Genomic DNA, 20,940 nt, shown 5'->3' on the forward strand with positions numbered 1-20,940 from the left:
AGATGCACTTTATTAGTAATCAAGAAAACAAACAAGATAGACCCTGATCTGCTAGAGCATTGTGTGGTTGAACTTGACTATAAGCGATTGTTTATGGTACTTGTGTATGATTACAACATCCTCTTGAATGCCATATTGTATTCATATCACATCACAGTTGATACTTCACATGTATCATGACCTCATTAAATGCAAGAAGGTAAATTGTGAGTGTTAGATATTTTGATACAAGTTGCAGTGAATGATTCCTATGTACTAGTGCTATTTTCTGCCACTGCTTGATTGTCCACATTCTCAATGGCTGCAACTCGGACATCTGAACATTTCTGCCTGTGCATTGTACATGTGTATATTTATCTTGCAGTAACTTTACTGTTTGCTTTGCCCAATTTGTGACAGAATTTTCAGCATAGACTAAAGCATTGTTGTTGAAGTACATAAGTAGATTTTCACAAGAAATCTGTCATTTCAAAGCAGTTTATATGTCAATGAGTAGAAGGAACATACTTAATTGTTTGGGTAAATCACAATATTTTAAAATTATTAACTTCTAGCAGACCTTTAATTTAGGTAGAAATAACAAAATTGGATGGTAGCTTTACCCTACATTATAAAAAGTTAGATCGTTTTGGATGCTGTAATATATCAGCAGAGAAAAAATGTAGTATGGTTGATTTTTTATTTCATCATGTGATTTTATCAAACTTAAAACATGGTTACTTGAATCACTACCAACAATGAGGGATTTTAAAATATAATTATAGACAAATGTCATTTTGAAAGCATTTTTTTTTGAAGTAAGAATCACAACTTCATGTGTTAACGTATTGGTAATTATATTAATAACATCCACAAATCCACGTGTTTACTTACTGGTAATTATATTCATAACATCCACATCTCTATGTGCTTACTTACTGGTAATCATATTACATCCTGTTGTTGACCGCTCTGGTGGCCTAAGTTGTTAGAGCATCTGCCTCAGATGCAGGCAGTTGCAGGTTCAAACCCCAGCCGAATTATACCAAAGACTGATAAAAATGGTGCTAACAGCTGCCTTGCTAGGCGCTCAGCGTTAAGAGTTTAGTGTTGGGACTGGTCATCCTAGTGTCAGGATAATGTGACTGGGTGGGACATGATGCTACATGCCTTTGCATGATGCCCCAGTGCTACACAACACTATAAACTGCCACACTGCAGACATCAAAGTCATAAGACGAAAAAAAATTAAAGTTACATTAAAACTCCGAAATCACACACACACACACATCCTGTGTGTTTGTTTATTTATTGATTTATGGCACAACAATACAAGTAGGTTATTTTGTGCTGAGGTTATTGCAGTAAAGTGCCATGCCAAAGGACACACCACTGTATCTGATCAAGGCTGGTCTGATTCAAACCTGCACCCTTTTGGTCATGAGTTCAGCACACTAACCACTGAGCCACCACAGCTCCACATTCTGTTATTTATTATGCTGCTTATGAAATGGTGGCTACCAAAATCTATCACCAGTTGTATATATCCAAGACTGTCTGTTTTGGGTAGATGTAGGATTTTCTGTCATACATATATTTTCAGTGCATAATTTTTCGAGAGCATACAATTTCAGTAACACCTTTCCAGCTTGCTTGCTAAATTCTCTGAGTGAAAACATTGCAATTTACAGGATACATTTAAAATACTTTTGTATACTGTAATTTTATTTATTTTCATGGGTATTAGTTTTTTTCCCTCCAAAATGGCTATTTTTTTTCAGTATTTACATTTATGGATCAGGGTAGGAATCCTATTATTTCAGTAAAAGGATCTGTCATTCATTTGGGTCTTTAAATTTGTGGTTTGTAGCAGTCATGAATTAGTACACTATGAAACCCACAAGAAATTAGTACATTTTGAAATGCACAACAAATTGGTACACTATGAAATCAACAACAAATTGGTTCACAGTGAAATCCACAACAAATTAGTACACTGTATAATCCACATTAACTTGGTACACTGTGTAATCCACAACAAATTAGTACACTATGCAATCCACAACAAATTGGTACACTATGAAATCCACAACAGATTGGTACACTATGAAATCAACAACAGCTTGGTACACTCTGAAATCCACAAGTTGTACACCATGAAATCACCAACAAATGGTACATCATGAAATCAATGACAATTGTTACACTGTGAAAGAAATGACAATTGGTACACCTTGAAATCCATTATAAGCATTTACTCTGTAAGAGTCACAGCTTCAAAGTGTTCTAAGTCGAACATCTCTCTGACAGTTTTCATGAAAACTTTGCCATATATTTCATAATCCTGTCAAATGCCATAATGTTTTATTTATGGGGAAAAGGCTTTGGTGGTTTTTCTTTGTGTTTGTGTGTGTGTGTTCGGGGTTTTGTTTCGATTGCTGCATGAAAATCATGCCAGGACATGGTGTATTCATGCAGATGCTGATGATGATAGTACATGATTAGATTGGCAGAGTTGGTTTTTGAATTCATAATTTTAAAATAAAATCATGACATGTATTATTTATATTCAGTGCAGATAATTTGTTAAGGTGATCACATGCAAATTGCTGCTTTTCATCAATCATAAAAAAAACTGTTTGAATTTTAAAAGTTGTAACTTTGAATAGAAACTGGAGTTTCAGATTACCAGTAATATATGAACAATACAAGTATCTATCCCAATAATTTCCTGTGTTAAAATGTTTACATGGTTTGAATTTTGACAGGTTTTACCCATTCTTTATGTTCCAGACTTGTCAGTTTATTCATATCTCATACACTTGTTCACATATTAATTTATATTGGATTTGCTTCATGGAAGGGTTTTGATACTACTTTGAGAGGTTTAAAAGTATCATTCTTGTCAGTCATCTGTATTGCTCCTAAATTTGCTTTTTATGATATGTTGTATTTTGGAATGCACATCAATTAATATGAACTATATTTTCAGGGTCTTGGAAGAAGAAGGGTTCCTAACAGCACCTATCAGTTCAAACAAGACTTCATGACCTGGATGCCAGAGCGAGAATTTGTTGAGCGTTCACGACCTGTTCTATCTACATACAGAGTTGACTTTAATGGGAATCAAAAACAATCTCAGATATTTACAAAAAGGCCTAAAACTTCCTTTGAAGGCCCACCAACTACATCCTATCGTTACGCACATTGTACCGGTGCTCCAAATAGAGAACTCATTAATGCAATGAACAATGAAGTCTTAAAGTTGAGTTTGCTTCACAGGAAGGATAGAGCTATGTCAGCCAGATCTGAAGGTCGAGAATCAGTTGCTTCATGTCTGATATGGCATTGCCCAGAAAAGAAAAGCAAAGATGCTTCTGAGTTTATGCAGAAGCCTCTGATTCCGGCTGCTACACAGACTACAGATTATGAGCCTCACCCACCTCCTCCCAGGACAAATGAGTACCAGCCACAGTACATATCAGAAACACAAGCTCTGCCTTCTGTACTCTGTGAGACACAGGCTCCACTCACAGTTGTCACTCACTCACAACCTCCACTGCAAATGCAGCATATACCATCACCCCCTGCTCGGCCCCCACCTACAATAGCCTGGGGCCCAACTAGGCCAATGGTAGAATGTGCAGAATAGTATCAAACCCACAAAGGGAATTGTTTTTGAAGATTTGAATACTTTATGTTGAGCCATTGAAACTTGACATATTTTTTGATTATTTCCTTTAGACAAAGTCATCAGAAACATTCTGTATTTTTGTCTTAAATGTTGAGACATAGTTGTAATTTTTCCTTTGGATTCACATTTTGTTTTGCTTGGGTATATACATTATTTTTTTTATTTAAGATGCAGCTATCTGCAACAGCCCCATGTACACTTGGGATACTTGATTGGTAGATTAATCTTGGGAGATATTACTTTCATCTATGTAAAGTAGGTCACAGTGGCTAATTTCATGCAGTTGCTCTGAAATGGTTGCATATATATTCATAATACCAAATATATGTTGGTTAGAATGACCTGCATTTTGTCCATCAGCGATTGCATTAATTTTTGTCATATAGCTGCTTATTTAACATTATTGCTTGCGCAGTCAAGTAGTAAGAAATTTACAAGCACAATAAATGGGCTACAGTAACCTGTTATTTTTAAGTTACTGATTATGCTAGACTTTTAGCTGACCTGGCCATTATAAAAGCTAAGTGAATAACTAACCATTAACCTTTTTCAACTGAAAATACAGTATCCTGGAATCAACATCTTTCAGGTTTGACTGCAAATGAAATTGATTTTGTTATCTGAAATTTAAAAAACCCCAACTTATGATGACTTCTTTTACAAAAGCCACTTGCTCTGTTGCTCTTGTATTTGCATGTTGTTTGCATCCAGTACACAGAACTTATTCCTGTGACAAACAGACAATGTGAAAATAACGCATATGTTTATTCCAAAGTTTCTGAAAGTGTTAGTTTTTATATATGAATTTTCTTGGAGAAAGCATAAAAGTTCATTAAAATGCATACACCAGTGCCTTGATAACTCGCGCCCTGATAACTCACGAAACCCGCTTATAATGTGGGGTCAGGTGTGGGTCCCATTTTCTAAACCAGAAAATACCACAAAAATTGATCTCTATTTGTTGAACTTTAAGAAAATCACGATCAAAATTGGTAAAGGAAACTTTGATGTATCATTTGTTTTATTGTCAAAAATGGTAGATAGGACCTGGAAATTTTAGTCAACACTGAAATATCAAATTAAAAATAGGTCATACAGTTTTTTTACATTTTCTTTCCAAACGCCATTCCTAGTACATCACAATTAACAATATATAAGGAAATTTTGATCAATGAAAATGTCATGCCAAGTGGAGGCAGTACTTTAACAAATAAATACAAATTAAATACATTTTTTATCAGTTGAAATTTGTGTTCTGGTTCTATCTTTTAGTTCCTTTTAAAGGAAATCATCATAAATGCAATATGTCCTCTTGTAAATAAACGTAAAATGTTTCAATCTACTGTAACAGCTATGTCCATGAGCTTTTCTCTGAGAACCTAATTGATTTCACAGATACGGACCATTGTGGGCAAGCGAATTTCAGAGAATTCTTGAACTGGCACTTAGAGATATCCTCAAGGATGATAAGTAGTTTAATTATTAATTCCAATTAATTAATTCACTATGTCAGTATTGTGCTAATTGAGCAATACAATTTCAATGTAGACAATTGTCTCACGAAATAAATGTTGCATGTTTTTGAAAAAAAAGGAATCTTGTTTGGTGGTGTATCAATAGTTAGTCTAGTTTCCTGCTCTGTGGACTCCCGATTTGGCAGGATAACATTAACACCACTACGGGAACCAGACTCATCAAGAAACCAAAAGCAGTGACGTAACACACACATTTTTTAAACGTACACATGATGGTTGTTGAAACCAGTTGGAAAGATCTTTTGTATGTTGGACATTTGGAAAATAAATGTTATTTAAACAGAATTACGAACAACTTCATAAGAAAAAGCGCATTATTAAAAATTATTATCGACGTGATTGTAAAATGAGGATTCAGTAAATAAACAGCCCAGTTCCCTAATGCTGCTTTCACGCACCCCAGCCCCAGTCTTCTCGCTGTCAAAGCATTTTTTTTCAATTTTTGGAGGACCGTCAGTAACTTGCACCTCGCTTATAGTGCGGTCTATGTTTGTGGACCCCATTGTGCGTGAGTTATTGAGGGAGAGGTGTATGAAACTTGTATTAAAAATTGTATCCAAATAATTAACTTAGTTTACTTTATAGGTGAAACTAGTAGCAATATCTATATACATGTACTTCCTTCATTTCTAGCCCTTTAAATGTTTGGGGATTTTTTAACCAATAGTACTGTCATAATTCCTGCATAGTTTTTGGGCATTGGAGGAGGGCATAGTTATCAGCAGTATTGCTCCAACTCCGTACACTTCTAGTTTTCTTGCAGTATTGAGAAAAGTATGCTGTTAACCTGGAGCATACGCATCATGGATTATGGAAAGCCACATTTCCTTGGTGGACATTAGTCCAGCCACACCGTTCCATTGTGGACTGGATATAGTGGTTGACATTGATATCTACATTGTGGCTGATAGTGCATGGCTAAATTAATTTGTTTTGCCCCAATTAGAAAAATTGCATTGCTTGGAACTTACCTATCACTTGAGCTACAGTAGACCATGCAGAATTCGCTTTTTAAGTTGTACTGCTTGTAATTGACGTCCATTCTGTGTGCTGCATTGAAAGATCGATGTTGAAATAACATTTTTATCTACATGGCTTTACATTCTGATTTAAATCTATTTTACATGAAAATAATTAAATGTAACCTCATTGTGTTTCTCAGACCAATTTCATTTTCACAAATATCTTATTAGTTTGATAGTGTTTGGTTTGTGACAGCAAGAATAATTTGTATTTGGCAGTTAATGTTTTTGGTTTTATTGTTCATTGAAGCATGACATTGACCAGCAGCTGCTAGAAACTGTCTTAATGTACAGTGTCAGTCACTCAAGATTTCTAGTCGATGTGCTTATTACACTATGGGTGGGAGAGAGAGAGAAAGGAATGGGATGGGATATACCAGTAGTTTGAAAAAATACAGTTCAGCTTTTGAGAAGAAAATAAGAACAAATTTCACATGCGAATCAGTACCATTATCACCTTTTAAATTTGTAAAAAAATGGCCAGACAATAAATGGAGAAAACACATTGAAGGCACAGCCTGATGCAGAGCAGAAAGTAATTTCTGCATGTGTATATGATAACAGTTATACGCAATCGATCAGTAGGAATGTATATTGTAGCTAGGCAGTATGTCTGATGTATCCTCTGCAATTAGGAAGGGGTGGGGTGCATATTCAAGAAATTTGAAAGTTGGTATTTTGTATGCATTAGTCACATTTGTCTGTGCATATGCCTAGCCAGGCCACTGATTGATATCAGAAGAAATATTACCACTATATAGTTTGTACAGGTAATGGTATGAAGTTGACTCCTACCATGATCAGGCTTTGGGTTTGTTGGTTTCTCCCATCTGTTTGTTCACTGTGTTGACTCTGGGAGCAAATACAATAAAATCAATTAGGGGGTGTTATAGAAACCCAATATAGCTGCAATAAAATCAGTGATGAAGTTCCACCAGGTTGACAGTATGTAAGGACTGGACACAAGGGAAATCCACCAGATGTATTAGGTATCCACTATTCATAATGGACACTTATCCCCATGTCCTTGTGTCCACATCCACTGGATTGAGTAGACAATCTGTAATCCACAATGCATGTCCTGTACATGAATACCAGATCTACATACTTTTTTTGTTGATGAAATTATGTTTGATACAAAATGCAATTCAGTTGTTGATATTTCTTATATAAAAAATATTTTGAAGTTTTTTATTTGTAGGTAAACTAACACAAAATTGCTTCTTTGATACTAAGTTCTTGTTATATCCTTTGCATAGGTTGATTGGAATTTTTTCATTATTGTTACAAGTTATTGTGCATAATTTTGTTATAAAGTTTCTTTTAGTTTTTTTTATGTATACCTCAGTGTGTTATGAACTGTATCTTTCATTTTTATCTTACCTTGCTACAAAACCAAGTGAGCTTATTGTAGATCCCTGTGTCTGTTATGTGTTGTCATCAACATTTACTAAACTTACCAAACACTACCAAAGACTTTTAGCCAAATTTACTACAAAGCATGCTGGCATGAATAATATTCAGATTTCGACAAATGAAGCCCAGTAGTCATGAAATATCAATGCCTTTACTTAACATGAAAAATCTTTAAAATGACATGTCCTCTAAAACTGCTCAACAAACTTTTTGACCATATTTGGCAGAATTATTCTGGCATAAAGGGCTTTCAGATATTTTACAAATGATGATGATCTATTGTCAAAATATGTCCACCATTACTAAAACTGGAAAAACTCTAAAACAGCTTTACCTTAAAAGCAGCTTGTCAGGATTTAGCAAATTTTTACAGAGAGCATCATGACATAAGAGACTTATATACAAATGATGCAGTCTGCGATCAAATATTCAGACCATTACTAAAATGAAAATATTCTTCAAGTGACTTCCAAAAAGCTGCTTGACAGAATTTGACCAAATTTGACATAAAGCATCCTGGAATTAAAGGCTTTCAAGTTTATAAAAAAAATGATGATGATCTGCTATCAAATGTGACTGCTGGTACTAAAAATAGGAAAAACTTTTTAAAATCTGCTCCGCATGATTTTACCACATTTGACTGTAATTTAAAAAAAAAATAATAATAATTATAGTAATATTAATTGCAAATACACTTACTAGTTTATTGAAGAAATTCAAACACATATCGAACATGGTTTTCTGCAGTTTCCTTATCTTCTAAAAAAATTTGTGTGTGCTGTTCAAGATGTGGCTGATTTAGTTGACAAGGAAACTGGACAGCCATACTTTAGTATAACTGCAAACACTAATTCAAAGCTTATAATAAACTCTAATGTTTATTGCTGAAATGAATATAACCACAATCAAAGTACCTGTGATTATTATCGGCTTCCCCTGTAACAAGCCTAAATACTCTGATTTTAATTCCTCATAGTTGAGTAACCATTCTGGTGGGTAATTTATTTGGACATTTGAGTCTGCATTTTTTCCGACCTGTACAGTACTTAGGAAATAAATGCAGTACTATTTTCAATGAAGATTTAATCTTCTTTTCTTTAATTTTCTGTCATTTGGTTTAAGTTTATCAAAATCAGTAAGACATTCTGTGAGCCAGTAAAATTAATTGCCTTATGACTGTTTGGCAATTAGTGCTCTCTTTCACTAAGTTTGGAAAAAAATACTCATTGTAGTCTAAAGTCAACAATAACAATCAGTTATTTTTATTTTCTTGTAGATTTGTTATATGTCATATGCAGAATATGGGTTATTGGCTTATTCTTTGCATAGTACCCAAATGCACACATTTGGACACTGTGGGTCAAAGAAGAGGAGTGCAGGAGGGATATGCCAATTTCTTAAATATTAACAACTGTATTACAAAATTTTAATTCTATATATTTGAGATGATATGTGAAATGACATCTCATAATCTGAGATACAATAAAGATTAATTTCTAGATAATGTTCTGCACTAATTACATCAGGTGGTTGTGTCTTAACTTCTTTTATAACTTAGCTGCTGTTTTCTTAGTAGTGAGAGCATTTATTTCTTATTCCCATAAGTTTACAACCTGTTCCCTTTAAACATAATTACATGCAATAGTCAAATATGAAGAAAACTCCATAGTGTGATGCCACACACTATTGGCATTTAGAACTGTTCACAGAAAGAAGGAGACAGGTTACAAGTGCTCAGGTCAGATGAGCTGTTGTGTTACACCCACTGCAAATGAAGTTTGTGGTGGTGGATTATACAACTGAAGTCAGCTTGTCCATTTTTCACTTTTGTTTACTTAATATCTCCTGAACCCTTTGAAATATCTTCATGACACTTGGTACTGTATATACTCACTTATAAGTTGAAGCAAACTGCAAAATGCAAAGATCCTGATCTGCCATAGCATGATGCATCTGGCAGAACATGGTCTATGTTGTTTGTTCTACTGATTACTCCAAACAAACTGCATAAACCCAGATCTGCTGGCACATTATGTGACCGCAGATCAGGTGCAGTTTGCAGTTGGACTCGTCTTATAATCGATTATATACAGTGGGGTTTTTTTTATCATGACCATATGATGTGGCCTTTTTGGTATATAAGCTTATATCAAGATCTTGGATGTGTTCAGTTATGAGCAACATCCACACATATTAAGGCAGTTATCTTGCATCTGATTGCCAATGTAAATATTCTAGAGGCCAAATTTCTGATAAGATTTATGTCAAATTTGGTATGTAAGCTCACATTATCAGTATCTAAGAGGAGTGTGATTATAAGCTACATCACTGCATGTTAATGAGGTGACCTTGCATCTGATTTACTGAGCTTGTGAACACACTATATGCCATATTTCTTTTATCAGGTTTGATATACATAACTATATCATCAAGAACTCAGGTGATATTGAGTTACATCCATGCATATTAATGAGGTGATTTCGCTTATAATTGGCTGACCCTGATATCACTGTAGAGGGCAATTTCTGATAAGACTTGGATCAGATTTGGTAAGCTTTTATCTTCAAGACCTTGGGTGAATTTGATTATGCACATTGTCCCTACATAATGAGGTGATTTTGCATCTGACTGGCTGAGGTTGTGATGACTCTAAAGACCATATTTCTGATCAGACTTTGATGAGATTTGGTATATAAGCTTATATCATTAGTGTCTCATATGAGTTCTGAGTGACATCCACCCTTTTATAGTAATAAGGTGATCTTTCATCTGATTGGCTGAGCTTGTGAACACTGGAGACTATGACTGATCAGATTTGGCATGTAAGATTATATCATCAAGGTCTCAGATGAGTTCATTCATGTGTGCCACCCATGCATATTATTGAGGTCATTTTATATATGGTTGAGCTTTTAAACATACAAAGAGTCATAGTTCTGAGCTGATTAAATTTTGATCAGATTTAGGATATAATCATGTATCATCAAGATCTTGGATTAGTTCAGGTATGAGTAACATCTATGCATATTGTTGAGGTGATTGACTGTGCTTATGAACATTCAAGAGCGCATATTTCTGACCTTGGGCAATAAAATGTCATTGTTCACATACCATAGTATCTTGGGGCAATTAGTTTAATCTGTTCTCTTTCATAGCTGTGAAATATATGTGTCCTGTACATAGTGAATTTAATGTCATTTGTTTGTAAGTTATTACATAACAATTGCTAATAACTGCCAAGATTTGAAAAGTACATTCTGATACAGTGTTGGACATATTCAGGTTCTTATTGAATAGCCATGTAGCAGTGGATATCACTGCAGATTTTGGAGTTTAATGTCAAAGTTAGAAACTAGTTTTGTTTGCAAATTTTATTGCTTTATTGAATCACACAATAAATGTATGTCATCAATAGTCACAGTGAACTCCTCTCTTTCTAAAGTATTTTCCCAAGTAGTAACATGTGATCCAGTTCAAGGTCAGAATGATATTTCTGGTTGGAGTAATTTACAGATTTTTGATCCAATTCCAGGCCTGAATGACATTTCTAGTATAAGTAATTTACATATTTCTGATCCAGTTCAAGGCCTGAATGATATTTCTAGTAGAATTTACAGATTGTTCAGATAACTATAATTTAATGAATAAACAAAAAGTTATTGATTTCATTTTTTATTTGCTACTGCTATTTCCATCTGTATGTCTGTCTGTAAAAAAAACTTGATACATATGTTAAACAAGTTGTGCAAAGCTGTTATTTGATACTTTTCCAACATCAGTATTTTTGTGTTACCATGGAAATGTACAATAAGTAGTATAAAAATTGAGAATTCTGGATCATCAGGTACTTTCAATAGGGGTCTTTACTGTAGAACACCTAGGAGGGGGAGGAATGCATCATCTGTAGATGACTTTTGTTTTTTCTGTTATTTATTCATAATGAAAATGTGTGACGAAATATTGTATATTATGCTTAATGTTATAATAATAAAGTAGGTCTACATATTGAAACTATTCACCTCAAATGTGTCAAAATAAAATGGATGTTGTTGTTTGTATATGATGGCATTATTGGAGAAAAAGTAACACATTTAAAATATGCAGTTATTTAGTCAAGATTGAAGAATGAGGCTTTTTACATGTAATTTAATATTTTTTATAACTGCCACATTTTATTTCTGTATTATCAATATACCTATTTGAATTGGTTTACAAAATGAATGCATTTAAACTTATCTTCATTTAGAAGCACAGTATCAACACAAGCACTATACTTTGCCGTGGTGACTTTTTTATCTGTATTAACAATTTCACTTTGTATCATTGACACAGTATGGAATATAACTGTTATGAATGCTTAGATTTGATAAATTTGATGGAAAAAGATCTTGCTTGAAAACACATTTTTTTAGTTGATATTTTCCAATTTGCATTCACAAAACTCAGAATGTTTAATTATCTATACTAGATGGTAACCACAATCCCAAACACTAAGTTTGCATGATTCATATAAATGAATCCCATTAGGTAGTATTTAAGATGGTATTATTCCAGCTATATGGGAAAAATTATACTTGGTCACTTGGTTTTATCTTGTAGCATGTATCCAGAATGGTTTAAAGGTTTTCCTTTTTGTACATACATGTAAAGTTGACTAATTTGTACATAGCACAAAATATAAGGTATTATGCTTAGATTTTGTTAATTAAGGGAATTAAGAAATTCCCTGATTGTAAATTAAGCTACTTAGGTGTTTTTTAGTTATACATGCTACATTTTATAATGCTTTTAATGCCTATCTTTCACTTAGCTGCTGGAATTCTGTATATTTATAGATATGACATTACAAAGATAGCCTTTCTACTGAGGGCATTGTTAACAGTGAATTACCTATATGATTTCAGATAGCAATATATGTACTTATAATTATGTGTATGTTTCCTGTCCAAGTGCTGAAATTTGAACTCTTGATTAATTATTGATGAAATGCAAAACAACCTTCAGGTTTCATGATTGATCAGATATGATGTTCATTACATAATTACATGAAAGTAATTAAAATAATTAAGTTCAGACTGGAAACAAACCCAGACTAAACACATTTTGATAAAATTTTATTTGTTCTGATTCAGGGAGGTAACTCAAGAGTTAGTGTCACATGGTGGAAATGTTAAACCGATACCACAATATTTAATGTAAATTTATTTCACAAACAAAATGAAACATACTTCAGAGAGAGATGACAACAAATTATGACAGATAACTATTAATATTGTTTCCTTCACTTCAGACTTAAAAGAATTTATTTTAAACACTCCTTTGCAATGTTGTTCTTTTCTTATTTTATTTTTTCTTTGCTTTTTTAATATCAGTTTGTTAATTCTTTGATTGTGTTTTTCCTTCTCATTTTCCATATGCGGACAATAGCAGTTCTGTCTTGTTTTACCTTTGTAAATATGGTGGGACATAGGTAGCGCTTTTAATAACAGCATTGACGATGTCATCATCAATGTTAAAAGTTTATCTTAAAGTTGTTGCAAGTCAGATGCAGTGGTGGGGAGGAGGTAATACCTCATTGGCATGGATGCAGATGAGACACCAGTTTCTTGGAACACTATTGGAGACGGATTTTGTTTTATCATTCAGTACTATATGTTTTTGTTTTTGTTTTTTTGTTTTGGGTTTGATATCTTTTTTCCATCACATGGTGAGCTAGCTATACATGGCAGTCAGTATATCTGGTGGAGGAAGAACCTGAGAAAACCACTATAAGAACCACCAACTCAGAAGAAGCTATTAGCAAACTTGCTCACATACCCACATTGGCCAAGCTCCCAGGATTTGAAGCCACATGGACAGAGGTGAGATGGCAGTGATCGGTAAAGGCAAACACTTTAAACCACTTTGCCATTTGGGGCCCCCAGTACCATATGTAAATGAGTTAGTAAGGTTGCTAAATAATTTCCTGATCTAAAACCATGGAATGGGTAGTATAATTTTGCAATTAATACCATCTTGCGATTACTTTTTGGGAGACTTTTCACAAAGTTGACCTAGACCTTCAGATGTATTAGTAATGGCTTCTCTAATATAAAGCTGTCAATATTTACTGTATTATATGTTACTATGGCAAATAAATATTAACAGAGAATCAGTACTTATCAGTAATGTTCTAAGGATGCATGCCTTGAATGAAACCATTAGGGTTGAAATTAGGTTAGAACCAGTCTAATGAAGCTTTATCACCCAATAGATTCCAGTGACTTTTAGGCACAAAGTTTTGTTCTTTTACCTTACAAATCAGGGATTTTCTCTGTGATATTTTTCTTATCAATTATCCATCACAAAATTATCAATGTTAATGTATTAGTTAGCATGTGTTTTATGTATACCTGTTAATATAGGTTTGCATAACAAAATTAGAAACAAAATTTTTTACATGTACATGTTGAATGTACCAAAATGAATCGGCAACTATTAATTTATAAAACATGCAAACTGAAGACAAATAATTTTGAAAGATGTACATGTAATAAAATCATAATTGTAGGCATTTGTTATTGTTTACCTGCTTTATATTGAATTATAATTATTCAGCTTATGGTTATCTAAAAGAAGGGAGTAATAATTAGTTGAATTTTGATAAATCATTTCTTTATCATTTAAAAGGATTGATCATCACAACTCCAGCTTACACAAGCTTTTTGCTTGCCAATCAGTGTGCCAGGTTTGCACATAGCATAGCCTTGTCTAAGGCAGCACCTCATAAGAATGTTAAATTTTCAAGCAAATCTCTAATTTGCTCATGAAATTTAACACATAATTTACATTTGTTTCATGTTTTTAGTTCACCAGGCCATAAGACCAAGTCAGACATGTGATAATTCACAATTTATTGGACTATTCCAAGCTTTAAACATGATTCTTAACCTCACATTTTTGTCCATAACTTCTCTTTTTCTTGTAAACTACTAAATATAAAATTTAAAAAATAAATACAAAGTCTCAACAAACTCAAAGGTATTAATTACCTTTACCAAGCAAAAAGCTCCTACTTGAAAACCTCTCACAGATTATTTCCTTTGATTTCTAAGATGCATTCATACATAGATAATCCATTATGACTGTTGTAATGATAACTCGAGTTACTATGCTGCTTCATTCAAGGAAGGTTTTCTCGTTTTTGTTCAATATTCCAGTCAAAATAAAATAATCAGTGTTTAACAGCAGCCATTTTCTTTATTATGTGCTGTGGATTAAATTAATTTTTCAGGGTATATTCATATCAAGATAGAGAATATACAAATTCACTTAATTCCCCTGAACTGTACATTGAAATATTCAAGAACATTGTAAAATGTTGATGGACACAATCATGGAATTCTTATTCAAACACTACATGAAAGTATTATTGACTGTGGTCTTATATCTGTAGGATAAAAGTACTGCAAACAATTTGTAAACTATTAAGTAATGAAGCAAACTTGAGCACTGTAAATATGTCCCAAATTTAGTATGCAGAACTTCTCTTTTAGTAAAGACTGCACTTAATAGATGTTCCAAAGTATTTGGTTTAGTCTCAGATACCAGAGGTGTGGTGGCTTAGAGGTTTGCTAATGCTGGATTCCTATGTAGGAATATCAGGTTCAGTTCCCAGGTCTGGCTGTTGAAAGTGACATAAATATAACAAACAAAAAATTGTATCAAGATTTTAATAAAGTCTTTTTATGAGTAAGATTTATGCATATTTGTGAGGTACTCTTATATCTGATTGGATTAGTTTTTAGCACTTTTGAGACCACATTTCAGTTGGATGTTTCTTCAGCTTGGTTCATATGCTTATATCACCATGGTTTTAGACAGGTTTTTTATTAAATGACATTGTTGCAATAGATTGGCTGAGTTTGTTACCTTGAGAGAGAGACTACTATTTCTCATCCAGTTTCAGTAAACATTAGTAAACAAATGTTTATCATCAAGATCTTGGTTGAGTTTGATTATAAAAAATGTATGCATAGTATATATGCCTTTATCTTTTAAAGGTTGGGAGGTATTTTACACAGGGTTGTGTTCCTACAATAATGCACAGGTCTGCTTAGTAAGATCATCAAGGCCATGTGAGCTATATTTGGCATGTATCTATTTTGTACCATTTTCAGATTTTTGTCAAAAACATGAAATATAACTTTCTGGCATGTCATATACACAGTTTCTATATTATGATTTTTTAAAAGTATTATTATTATTATTACAGCATTATACTGGATTCCATGTATAAATGCTACATATAGTACTAGCTATTACTTTGTGCTCTATGAATTCATGTAAAAGTGAAATTGTATCTTGTTTAATCTCTTGGGTAAAGGGGTTGTTAATATTGCTTATGCAAGTGAGTAGAATATGCATTATTAAAAAATTGTGTTAATAGAGGAATATTATGAAGACATTTCCATCACTGGCAGTCACTACTAGTGGTAAACGACTGTAAGCACAAGAGGTCTACAATGGGTTGCATCACACGTATTTAATTTTGAGTTCTAAAACTGCATGTTCTTAACAATACAAGCCTCATAATGACCATGTTACAGTTTGAGTATAGACTTAATATCCTGTATAAGAAAAAGGACTTAAATCACATTCTGTTGCACTTTTTCTGATCTGCCTTTAGCTAGAACTTATTAAAAGGTACATGTTTTTATAATACTACTTTATATAACTTACATAATTGCCATTGTTTTAAAACTTACAGCAGGCACCAAATTTTTGTTCATTGGCAATATGGCCTGACTCCATTATAGGTACTTTTGTGGGATAGAGAAATTCCACCTGAGAATCAGACATGTTTGCAGAAATGAGGCTTTGCCAAGTTCCTGCCAACAAATTCTGATGCTGACGATGAAACATTATTGTACAACAATCCAACAAATTCTAATCCTGACAGTGAAACTTCTTTATTGTACACCAGTCCCACAAATTCTGATCCCAAGGGCGGAATCTCTCTATTATGCACCAATTCCGCAAATTCTGATCCAGAGGGTGAAACTTCTTTATTGAACACCAGTCCCACAAATTCTGATCCTGAGGGTGGATTCTTCTAATATACTCCAATGTATATAATAAATATACATGTATTTCTTGTCAGTTTCTCACTAGGAAATAGTATTGAAAAGAAAGATGGCATGTCATTGTTTTGGATATAGCTTTGGAAATGCAGAGTAGTTTTATATTTTACATCATTAATAAGAGCACAAACAATTTACTTGACAATAAAGAATTTGCTTTAATCAAGTTCACTTTCGCTCAGCAGTCTATCAGGAAAACCACGATGAAAACATTTTCATAACATAATTAGTATAATGATGTCATCTACGGTGTTAAAGAGTGTGTTCATGTGGGTTACTTGTATCCCACATGGCTTTCTTTCATGGGTAAATATTATTATACATGCATTGGAATGAGAAGATATTTATATCCCTGTCTTTTTGCCTGTAATTTTGTATATCCATCACTAATGCACCTGCTTCACACTTGGCAGGAAAACAATATAGTTACTCTTGCCCACAAGGTGCAACAAGAATGTTTGGATGCACACACACACTGAGGATCAAAATACAAAAAAATTATGGTGAAATTTTCAGTTACTTAAAATGGAACTTTGCATCTAAAAGCATAAAGGTAAAAACATTCAAAATTTGTTGTATCAAATGATCACATAAATTTTACCCCATCATCCAGATTGCTTCTGACAGCTGATAGGTATACTGTTGATCAGTATATATATATATGTGTGTGTGTGTGTGTATATATATATATATATATATATATATATATATATATATATATATACATACATACATACATACATATCAGGGCTCGAAATTAGCAGTAGTCCGCTAGCCCAAGGCTGCAGATTTCCTGTCGGGCTAGTAACTTTCATAATGTAAGTTTCGGTTATCAATAGTCAGCGTTTGTTTACGCCATTCCCTAATAAAGACGACTTAGCAGATGTTCTGTAGAATCAAAGCAGTGGCCATTGTAAACACAGTCATAAAATATTAGCATGAGAAGATGAAGTCAATTTCTGCCTTGGAAAGGTGCGTTTCTATAACAAGAATCCATCCGATTTTGTGCATTTCACTTGACAGCGCAAATTATGATCCTGTCATTAACAACAGAAGTTTGGTAATTGATCCTAATTAATATGATAATGAATTAAATGAAAAAAGAATGTGGTATCACACTTTATTCACTCGACCACAGTAACAAACTACAAAGCAGTAAACCATACAAAAGAACACGGCAAAAACTATTCAAAGAAATTAGTTTGCACGTTTTTTTGTTCTTTTTTTTTGGTTGCTCGCTACCCAAACGCTCCAACAGTCACAAACAGGAAACTACATATTTTACATTTCCATCTAAATAATTATAAGAATCAGATCAATTTATTATGATTACATTATTGACACATCCTTTCCATATAACTACCTTTTCTATGATGATAAGAATAGTTTTTATATTTTTCCTTTACAAGAATGAACAAATAATTGAATACACGTGGAGATATCCAAGCAAAATGCCGTACATTTGTTGGGAATTAAAATCTCTGAGCATGGGCATCTAAGATTTGAAAATTTTCTGCCTTATTATTAATTTCAACAATACATTGAGGTTCGATTAATTAGGAACAATTACCAAACTTACGACTTATGATACCGTAATTGGAGCTATTAAATACAACGCGCCGAGTGTCATATGGTTTCTTTTGATGGGAACACACCTTTTCCAAGCAGAAACTAACACTATCTTCTGGTGCTAATATTTTATAACAGTGTTTACAATAGCCACTGCTTTGATCAGGCAGAACATCCGCTGAAGTTAGGTCTTTGTTAGGGAGAGGCCATTTAATTGTGGGAGGGGGCAAAGACATGTTTTGAAACGTGTTTCTTGCTCTGACTTTCTTATATAAAGGACACTGTGCCATTCCTTTTCTTGCTTTAAATAATTTGCTTCAGCTATACTATAACTTCTCGTATTTCAAAACAAGGCACAATTCCCTCCTTATAAGACAGGCAAAATGTGGCATTTGATAGAAGGTGTTCAGCCACCGGAAAAAAAGCAAAAGTTGAATGAGAATGATGAGGAATAATTCTTATGATAGGGAAAAGTGTAATGGAAAATTTCAGAAGAAATGGACAAAAGACGGGGAATGGCTGAATTAGGACAAGGAAAGGAACGTTATGTGGTGTAACTGGTGTACACAGTTCGCAAAAACAAACACACAGAAAATATCCAGTTTTGTTGCGGGTTGTTCGAACTTTAAAACTGAATCGGTAAATGTACATGAAAGCTGTGTGACATTGTTTTGTGAACAGGACTAGTAAAAATTTGGCAGGACTAATTTCTCAGTATACTAGTCCTTCTGGCTACAAAGAAATTTGTGTTAAATTCGAACCATATATATATATATATATATATATATATATATATATATATATATATATGCTCATTTTATTCTCCATTAACTTTATATTGTCAGAATCATTCAATATTTTACGATATTGCACACCTTCATAATGCATTCACGTGCATAAAGAAACTACTTTCTATTGCAAGCAAACAATGGACACAGACGCCAGCACCTTTGATTTGTAAGCAAATTATGTACACTCATGTGGCAGGTGCTTTACATTTTGGTTGATTAAATTTGTTTCTGAATGAAGTAAAGCAGATGTTTCGTGAACTGCCACATTCCAGATGCATTGGCACATTCTGTATTAACTTTTTTGATACAATATTTCAGATTTAGGTTAGCTATACAGTGCGCAATAATAATGTTGTTGTGTAATGATCAATCTGCACTTGTGTATTTAGTTTGGAATATGGCATACATTCAATTACTTTGTTTCTTGTAGTGTATTTTGTTAATATAATTAAGCATTAGGTAGAATAAGAAAATGAGCATATAATATAAAGGTTACTGCATTTGTATGGGAAAATATGAACTTGTTTTGTCGGATGGATATACTGCACTCCCAATTTCGTGCAGTATTTAAATCTGAAAAACTCATTCATATTTTCCCATACAAATGCAGTAACCTATAAATACTGATGTATGGATAAGTTCTATTTTCCAGGTTTTTTGTTTCTGTTTTGTTTTTTGTTTTTAAATCCTATTGAATTCAGTTATTGCTGTATTCTAATAAAGATTGAATGATTTATGATGAACATATTTATATTTCAATGACAATAGAATATTGTATAGTCTTCATGCTGTAAACAATATCATTTATGCCAAAATTAGCGAGATTCATTTTTTTTTTAAACCTCTAAAAAAGATAGATTTTGTGTATGCATTATGCATTATGTCATACACTTGGTTTCTGTTTCTTTGCATGTAGATGCCATGATATTAATATAGAGGAAAATAAAATATCTCTTGTATACTACAAAAATTTGTGTTGTGACTTGTTAAGTTGTTGTTGTTATTGTTGTTGGGTTTAACGCCATTTTTCAGTGCATGATAGGCTATGCATGGCAGACAGTATTAATGGTGGAGGAAGAACCCAGGAAAACACTGGGAGGAACCACAGACCCACGAGAAGCTACTGGCAAGCTTTCTCACATACCCACATTGGCCGAATCCTAGACTCGAACCCACGCAGACAGAGGTGAGATGGCAGTGATCCGTAACGGAGAGTGCTTTAGACCAATAGGCCACTCGGGGCCCTGGCTTGTTAAGTAATTAGAAAACCATGTGATGAACTGAGTTATTCAGCATTGATCAAAACATCTTTATACAACATGTATGGCCTCCACAAAACATCCTAACATCAGCACTAATAAAAAATTGGGGGGGGGGTATAATTTAGCCCTATCTCAGATTTTGATGATTACAACACAACTTCACAGGAATTTTCAGTGATTTGGTAATGAATATTAAACAGAATTACATGGGATCATAAATGTCTTTTGAATAAATTACGATGGTTTATTTTTCTGTTGTCTGCAGCAATTTTTATTCTCTAATTTCTAAAATATTGTTAATAATAATTATGATAATGGTGATAATAGTAATAATGATAATAATAATTATTATAATACAAGTACATGTAACAAGAATAAAAAGGCTATATCATCCATATAGTTTGTCAAAATCTGAAATGGGAGTGAATTATGAAGGGGAGGGGGCAGATGAATTTTTAGGAGACAGATTTTCCTGTCACCACTCTCTAATCATTCATAGAGAAGAAGGAAAATGGCATGAAACATTATATTATGAAATCAAATTGCCATA

The 20,940-nt window shown here is 33.3% G+C and overlaps 1 protein-coding gene across 1 annotated transcript in view; it reads left to right on the plus strand.

Moving 5' to 3' along the window:
- The window catches only part of LOC149796182 (uncharacterized), a 35,811-nt gene extending 15,713 nt beyond the window's left edge, over nucleotides 1-20,098 (plus strand). Inside the window, exon 4 of the mRNA XM_089966129.1 lies at nucleotides 2,972-20,098. Within this exon, the coding sequence (XP_089822255.1) occupies nucleotides 2,972-3,631 (660 nt within the window). The 3' untranslated portion in view covers nucleotides 3,632-20,098. The remainder of the gene's footprint in view (nucleotides 1-2,971) is intronic.
- Nucleotides 20,099-20,940: the final 842 nt, after the last annotated feature.

This window comes from Sinohyriopsis cumingii, chromosome 7, assembly GCF_028554795.1.
Source record: "Sinohyriopsis cumingii isolate HCF-2022 chromosome 7, ASM2855479v2, whole genome shotgun sequence".
NCBI lineage: Eukaryota > Metazoa > Mollusca > Bivalvia > Unionida > Unionidae > Sinohyriopsis > Sinohyriopsis cumingii.